The sequence below is a fragment of the Urocitellus parryii genome, chromosome 2 (genome assembly GCF_045843805.1).
Source record: "Urocitellus parryii isolate mUroPar1 chromosome 2, mUroPar1.hap1, whole genome shotgun sequence".
NCBI lineage: Eukaryota > Metazoa > Chordata > Mammalia > Rodentia > Sciuridae > Urocitellus > Urocitellus parryii.
Window position 1 is genome coordinate 12,802,756 of NC_135532.1, and position 8,825 is coordinate 12,811,580.

The following is an 8,825-nucleotide window of genomic DNA, read 5'->3' on the forward strand; positions in this document are numbered from 1 at the left end:
TAGAAAATCTGCTATGAAATCCATTTATCTTTATGATTCTTTGCTAAGTTGCTGAGACTGGCTTTGTTCGAGATTCTCCTATCTACGTCTACGCCTCCTGAATCACTGGGATTATATGCATGTGCCACTGTGCCCGGCTCCCATTTTTAAACCTATGAAATATATTTAAGTTTGGAGTTTTCTATATAACCTTCCCCGAGATTATCAAATGGAAGATTGCAAACAGAAGGCCTGATTGGGCAATTTAGCAAGACCCTCTCTCCAAAAAAAAAAAAGGGGGGGGGGCAAGGATGTAGTTCAGAGGCAAGATGTTCCTGAGGATGCTGAGGCAGAAGGATCTCTAAGTTGAAAATCAGCCTCAGCAACTTAAGTGAGACCCCGTCTCAAAATCAAAATTTAAAAATGGGCTGGGAATGTGGCTCAGCGGTAAAGTGTTCCTGAATCAAATCCCTGACACCAAAATAAATAAATATTATCCTATCAAACCAATAAATCATTGAGAATATCAAACCAAAATCTTTCCTGCTTTCATTTTTTTTTCAGATCATTACTGCTTATTATCACTATAATTTGGGACTGTGACCAACAAAAAAAGGTAAGCTATACAAATAAAAACTTCCAGTTGTCTCTCTCGTGCTTTTCAATAAGAAATCCTTTTGTTGTGCAATGTATGGTAGGTAGCAAACTTAAAAAACTTAATAAATGCTCTAGAAAGAATTCAAAGCAGTTAAAATTCTCATAGATGGGGTTAAAAATCAAGTTTAATTCTTGTACCTCCTTAAAGACTATGAAGCCATATCAAATGAAGTTAATTAATACTCATCATCTGGTTCTAAATCTTTTTTTTTGAGAATTTTTTAATATTTATTTATTTTTTTTTAGTTATCGACGGACACAACATCTTTGTTTGTATGCGGTGCTGAGGATCGAACCCGGGCCGCATGCATGCCAGGCGAGCACGCTACCGCTTGAGCCACATCCCCAGCCCCTCATCTGGTTCTAAATCAAATTAAGATTAAGAAAAAGTTTAATACAAGTTTTAAAAAGGAAATAATTTTCATATTATTCTTGGCTTTAAAATTTGTTTAGGAATATAACTTGCATTAATCTCTCAATGATCAAAACAGCCATTTGTTTAACTGCTAGACGTTTACCTTTTATGTGCTTCTTCGTATCTGGTATTCATTTGAGTTACAGGTAAAAAATATGTTACTAAGGTAAAGAAGCACCATTTGTCATCTATTTAAAGAAAAACTTGGGCATTGTCATACTGCTTTCTAAGTGTTATGACAATATGAAATTGCCAGTGTGAACTGAGTGGAAGAAATCAGGTGAAACATAAAAGTTTAAGTACAACTCCATTTCCATCAAATATTACTATAAGCATACAAAGTGTGACTTTTGGCAAAATCTTTAAACTCTAAATGCAATGCTTTATAGGCAAGATAAGTTTTCTAGAGTTGAGTTCTTCAACACCTTTTTTCAAAGGAAAGCGATAGTCAATGACACTCAATACTTACTGGGTATTACCTGTATAAAGAAAAAAATCAAATACACTAAATGCAAAGGAAGAATAGTAAGAAAACTATAAAATCCTAATACTTAAATAGCCCTGTTTTATCATAAGGAAAAAGGAGACTTAAAATTCAAGCAAACATTAATTTAGCATACTAGGTAACTTGCTAAAAAAATAAAATAATAATAATTTTAAAAACCCCATAATTTCAAAAGATTCTAGAAAGTGTCTCTGTGCCAAACCATCTTGCTAAAGATTCATCTAGACAGGATTATAATCATAAATTTTTATGGATAAAATATATATTTCAAAATATTTGTAACATTAAAATATTAAATGAATATCCTCCTTTAGAATGAAGCTTCAATGAAAAGAATTTTTATAGATTAGAAATCACTTCAATTTTAAAACTTAATTATTTATAAAGCCATTAAATTTTACCTACCCTAGACATATCATCTTATTTGGAAAAAAGGAAATGCTCATACAATAGGTAGTACTTTAAAAACTCACATCACAATTTGTAGGTAGCTCTTAGCCAAAAAGTTCAAAGTTTAAGTAAAACGTAATAATAAATAATTCTCATTATCCTCTTCTGACAATCATCCTAATCAATGTTTAGTAAGAATTTAATATTCTCAAATATTAAGGTAGTACCTCCTCAGCAGCTGTTGTATTTCTGATGGCTTGTAAGAGGAACGTGATCTTTGACTGACCTGGGATATTTTCATAGGTTTCCTACATGGAAAAAAAAATTAAAGGTTAGAATATAAAGTCAGAAAAGTTTGTAACTCAGAAATGAAATGAGAAATGGGAAGCACCCATGCATAAGCCATCTGGGTCTAGTGTCAACAATTTCTATTGTGACATGAAAATATACTTTGAGTAGGTTATGAAAGAGGATATCCATTTACATATTCTTTTCTACCTAGCTTTCTTATACATGTTTCTAAGGTGTCTGTATATTTTCTAATAACCTTGGGCTCCCTGGTTAATACATTAGAGAGTGAAAATACTGAAAAGTAAGTGTTCAACTTAACATTACCTTATATCCTGGGGAATGACTTATAAACATTTGTTAGACTAAATGATACAGAATTAGTTTAAATCACTACTTCTTAAGCAGCACCAGATATATACCTCAGATTAAGCAAATCAAAGAAAGGAAAGTGTTCAAATTCTTTATGCTATGTTTTCTTTCAAGCAAGGATTATATTAAAACTCTATTATATACATAAATAAATGGTTAAAATAAATTTAAGAGAAATTTGGTCAAGAGATTTTTAAAACATTTCTAGATCTACTAAAAAGTTTTGTGCCTCAGAATAATTTCCTCTTTGTTAATAATATAAAATCAGAAGAAATTAAATAAGAAGCAGGTATCAATTAGAAGATTGTCAATATGGATCAAAAAACAAGTCCCAACTATATGCTGGTCATAAAGTAAGTTGAAGGGAATACAGATTCTTGTGTGTGTTCAAAAATTCTAACACTAGGGGGGTTAGAAATCAACTACTTGGAAATCAATTTAAGAATATTTCCCCTTAAAAATCTTCTTAGTACGTAAATAATAAATATCATCCACTCTCATTCTATTTCCTTTAAGGGTCTAAGGTAGTTAACAAATTTTTTTTAGCCATCTAAGTTCAAAGACCTTGCCTGCTCTCTAACATCGCACTTTTATAATCACCTGGCTTCTATGGACAAAAGCAACGAGATGAACAAGGCTACTTAAAATCCAGGGTTACCTCATACCTTTTAAGTGGTAGATGGCATCCCTGAGATATTGATAGAATCAAAGCTTATACCTTACATCATGACTTGAGATCAAAGATAACAAATGACAGACAGAACTCTGGTCTTCTAAGGCCAACCATACCCTAAATATCTCTGGCACTGAAGGTTCTGAGTTTCATCCCTGGAGGTTCACTCTACTTAACAGCACAGTTCTATTTATGCAGTGCTACGGTTTTCAAACTTCCCAAACCTATCTCTAAGGAAGATCTTCTGATAACCTCAAGTTCTACTCTAATTAAAAGTACACAGGATTAAAACAATGCTGAAAACTGTGCCAAAAAGCATTCATGGCTGAGAAGATGGTCTGAATTTATTTATTCCAAAATGAGATAATTTATGCAAAGATATTCAAAAGCTGATTGCAAAAATGAATATGTAACATGAAATATTTCAATTAATTTTTCCAAAGCAACTAGAAAAGCAGTAAAACATCTTCATTTAAATAGTCTCTCACAGGGAGCTGGGGATATGGCTCTTGCCTAGCATGCATAAGGCCCTGGGTTCAATCCTCAGCACCTCAGCACCACCACCACCAAAAAAGAAAAAAAGTCTCTTACAGTAAAATAAAAATCTCTTTTAATTCCTTGCATGTGGCATAGCCCCAGATACACTGTAAATGCAATAAATGGCTTACGCTTAAATTTCCAGTTTTCTAAATAGTTTTTAAAAAGCAAAATCTTCACTAAGCTATCAATCACTTTCAGAAAACCTGCTAACAATTTTGAGGATCTCTGTATCTCTATCCTTGTTCACGTAGAACAAGGATATTGATGTGATTATGCCAATTCCAGTAAAGACTTATAAACATGATATCAAGTACTCAATACAATTCCATACTAGATTGTGGTGGTAGTGTTTAGCATGTATGAGTGGCATCTAATTCCTGAGGTTCTCACCATTGCATACATACAGCCTTAAAGTCTCAGCCTAAATAGGCAAATTTTTTAAGGGCAGAGATGGTATATCTCTAGTACATCAGAATACAGCAATTGCTATAAAGAATATTTCTAAGACTGTGCCTAGCACTAATCTAGATCAGTTCAGTAAATGTTACCAGTGTGGTGATAAATTTTAATTTCATTTGATTCTACCACAAAGTCCAAATTTCATCTCCCTACTTCTCTGCCCACAAAGGAAAAATGCTTGTTAAGTATTCTTCTCACTCATTCCATAAATATTTATGATGAGCCTACCTTGTGTGAGAAGATGGAAGAACAAACTACTTTTACCTCTTAAAACATCTTGGTCCCTCAACAATCAGGCATATTTTTCAATATTATTCTCCTTAATCCGAATGATTAATGTCTACATTATAATCATGAGGAGTCATATAAAACCCATGCATATAATTAATAAAATACTTAAGCTAACATTATATAAAAATGTCTAGTCATGAATACTGTTGACAGTCAACTGGGAACTACTTGTCAATTGTTTATTCAGGCAAATTATTGTATTTTGATACTTGAAGACATTCAAATAATTTCTTCAAGTATGGGAAACATTTTCTGTAAAGTTATTTTTTTTTTTTTGGGGGGGGGTACTGGGTATTAAACCCGAGGTGTTTAACCAGTGAGCCGCATCCCAGCCCTTTTTGAGACAGGATCTTGCTAAGTTGCTAGCAGCCTCACTAAATTGCTGATACTGTCTTTGAATTTGAGATCCTCCTGCCTCAGCCTCCTGGTCACTGGGATTACAGGTATACACCATGGTACCTGGCTTCTTGCAGATATTTTAAAAGTAGAAATAAAATATAAAGCCTAAGAAAAGCTTATACAATAGGAGAAATTTCAAAACTTATGTTTTGCAGCCCTTCAACAAAATATAACAATAAAATCTTTTATTGTATTTGGTTTTATATTTGAATACAAATCATTTTAGTCAACAAATTGGTACGTATGTACCAACTAAGTATTTTTATTTTAACCAAGTAAATTACAAAGATATTTACTAAGTACAAGCCAATTCACTTCAAGGGAAATATTTCTACATTTGCTTTATCAGATTTGATGTTGAATTTTATTTAGATTACTCATAAAAGGCTTATTTCATAAGGCAAAGAAAACGGAGGCAGGTACTGAGATGTCCTTATATGCAGTCAATTTCTCTCAAATACTTTCCTAAGTAGCTCTATTCACAGACCAACTTAGTACTAATTATATAACACTAAGAGGCTTGCTGCTAGCATTTACTTTTTTGACAAATTAAGAAAATTCTGTATCTCAATACTTACTCCACATACAAATATATTCTCAGGATATTAAAAAATAAAAATGTAGTATCTAGATGTTTTCACTAGCAAGAGAGACTAACAGTACTTATTTCCAATTGTTCTTTATGAGAAAATGTGCTGAATGCTGTTAACTACCCCCAAAGTGATGTAAGTGATAAAAGATTTACAACAGGCACCAATTGGAATTCAAGCTGAACCAGACACTGGTATTTAGTTCAATAGAAGAAAGATTCCCCACTAGGCTTGACAATAGAGACTTAAGCAAGTGGAGGAAAGAGGGAGAATTAAACTAGCTTACTAATTACACTGCTGTTCTGCTTTGTAACACATGGAAATTTCTATTATGGGTTAGGATTAAGACTTTACTTTGGTGAAAAATCATCTCTGGAGTTAGTAGAAAGCATCAAAATATTTTTTAGGATCATCATATCTTGAGAGCAAAATTGATGTAACTAATATATGCATATTACTTCTAAATATAAATGCTACTTTTAAGTATTCTAAAAGTAATCCCACCACCCATGTATGCAAAGACAAGCTTACAGGTTAACACACATATAGCACTATTATAAAGAACAGAACATAAAAACCATAATTATCCATTCATAGGGGGCTGTTTATATAGCTAAAACACCTTGTCTATATAATGAAGTCTCTAGCTGCTTAAAAAAACTCTTCAGTGGTAACATGAAATACAATGGGTGAAAATCCAAGCTGCAAAATAATGTGTGTATTGTAAGCCCATTCAAGAAAAAAATGAATGTATACACCTATGTTTGTAAACACACATTTTCAAGGAAGATCCAGAACACACTTGAAGAATGGGTTAAAAACTATCTGTGTCGTTTGAATTTTTACCCTGAACATATCTCACATGCACAATGAAAAATTTACTAGGACAAAGTTAACAGTTTTAAAGTGTTGTTTTTTTCCCCCATACAAAAGTTCAGTATATTAACTTCACTTATTACTAAACCATTAAGTATGATGTGTAAATCCTACCCCATTCAAAGCACATATTAACAACATTGTCGTTTGTTTAAAAGACAACTCTCAACTCTTCAGGCCAGTTTGGGGGGGAAAAATACACACACACACACACACACACACACACATATATGTAAAAATAAAGACCCTCCTCCCTCAATTTCCTTATCTACATGTAAAGTAAGTTTTGGCTCTGTAAAAGTATCTCAAAAATTCCTCCGTGAATCTTATAAAAATCTTCAATCACATGGTTGCAAAGAACTCCACGAATAATCAAGTCTGAGGGTCGACTGGAAAGTTTCTCCCTTTCCTCCAAGTATCTCCTACAAGCCCAGGTCTGGACACTGACAATGTCTTCTACGGAACGAGCGTGTCTTACTGCTTGCTAGTCCGCAGGTGTATTGCAAATAATGTCTCTTGAACTATATCCGAGAGAAGGGAGAGAGGTGCAGGTTAGAACTAATGAAACGGAGACTCCAACCTACGGTGCTGGCCCAGTTGGACAACGGAAGTCCCGTGCATGCCACTTAGGAGGCCGCCAATCTCCAGAGATCAATGAAAAGCGGTCTGCGGGCGCGCAGGGCACGGAGGGGCCGCTCAGGAAGCACCCCCGAAGGCAACTTCTCAGGACTGGGCTGCGTGGACGGGGCAGCGGCTCCTGACCGGACTAGACTCCGGGGCTGAATGGGAAGAAGTGAGGGAGCGAAGGCAGGGCTGGGAGGGAGCAAGAGCAAGGCAGGAGAGGAGCGAGGTGCGGGTCCGGGTGGCCCGGGGGCTGGGCTGGGCGCCGAGCGGACCCGGAGAGCCGGAGGCCGGGGCGCGGCGGCCCGCCAAGTTGCGGCCGGGCCCGGCCCGCCGGCGGCCCACCCCCTCGGCGCGGCCGCTCCACACTGGGCGGAGGCGGCGTGTCAGGCGCGGCCGCACGTGTGCGCGGGGCGGCGGGAGGCAACCGGCGCCGGCGCCGCGGCTGCAAGGGCCGGAAGGGCCCGGGGCGCGGCGGGAGCCGCGGGCCGCTTCACACGTGGGCTGCGGCCGCCGCCCGCCCGCCGGCCCGGCCTGCGTGGCGTCGCGGAGTGGCCGAGGCCCGGCGTCCGGGAAGGGGCGGCACGCCGGCCGGGGCCCGGGGACCGGGGCGGCGAGCTCGCTTACCTCCGCCTGTTTCCGGACCACATTGTCGGGGCTGAGCAGGTTTCCCAGGAGCAGGTAGAACTGTTGCTGCTCCGCCGCGGCCGCCGCCATTGCGCTAGGCGTGAGAAAGAGAAGGAGGGAGGGGAGACAGGAGCCGTGAGGCGCGCTGGCGGGCCGGCGGGAGGGGCGGGGGCGGGCCCAGCGCGGGGACCGGCACCAGAGGCGGCTCGGGGCTGGGGGGCCTGGCGGGAAAGGGCGGGGCAAAGGGGAAAGGGGAGGACAGGGCGGGGCCTCGCGCCCTTTCACCCCGCCGCGGCCGCTGGAGCCGGCGCCTCATTGGCCTGGGGGGCGGGGGGCGGGGCTGAGGCCGCCTCCTCGGGGGCCGCGCCGATTGGCCACGCTCCCTGCAGTGCCGTCACTGGCCGCGCGCGGCGGGCGCCGGCTGAGCTGTGGGGGGGCGGCCGACGGCTTAGCCTCCCTCCTGGGGCTAAGGCCGAAGCTGAGACTGAGGCTAGAGCCGGGTCCCGGACTCGACCAGAGTCGAGTCGCAAGGGTGGGAAGCGGGAGGAGTCGGCGGGCAAGCCTGGCAGCGGCGAGGGGCCAGAGGCCCGGCTGGGGAGGAGGGGCCGGCTCCTGAGCGCGGGAGATTTCGGCGCCGCCGGCTGGTGGGCCTCCTCCCTGTCTGCCCCCAGCCCCTCCCCGCAGCTCGGCGAACGGGCTCTACCCTCTGGGTCCCCCGCCCCCAGGATTCCTAGCCGCGACCCCCCGATAAGGGAGCCCTTCGAGGCACACCTCCCCTTAAAGCCCCCCCACTTCTCCGACGCCTCCTGTGTCAGACCCTCCGGTCTCCCCCGGGGCCATGACTCAGGCCGCCCCTTCCTCCCGCGCGCTCACCAGTGACTCACGCCCTGGGCTTGCCCGGAAGAGGGGTTACTCAGCCCAGCCTCCCGCCCGCGGAGGCCGGGGGACGTCCACGTAGCTCGCACGCCCCCGCCCCGCGAGCCTTGACTGTTCCCTGGTTTGGGGTCCCTTTCTTTCAATGACTGAGAAACTGCCCTCCCCAGAGAGGCAGTGGTTTGTAGGGCTGACCTCTGTTAATGAAGTCCACCAGTGCCCAGGGGCCCAGACACCTGGTTTGAGTGGCAGCTCTCTGCATAGGTGCAT

General features: G+C 41.4%; 1 protein-coding gene across 1 annotated transcript in view; it reads right to left on the reverse strand.

Moving 5' to 3' along the window:
• The window catches only part of Ipo5 (importin 5), a 45,087-nt gene extending 37,185 nt beyond the window's left edge, over positions 1–7,902 (reverse strand). Inside the window, exons 1-2 of the mRNA XM_026399466.2 lie at positions 7,683–7,902; positions 2,174–2,254 (exon numbers count right to left, since the gene is read on the reverse strand). Coding sequence (XP_026255251.1) covers positions 2,174–2,254; positions 7,683–7,772 — 171 coding nt within the window. The 5' untranslated portion in view covers positions 7,773–7,902. The remainder of the gene's footprint in view (positions 1–2,173; positions 2,255–7,682) is intronic.
• Positions 7,903–8,825: the final 923 nt, after the last annotated feature.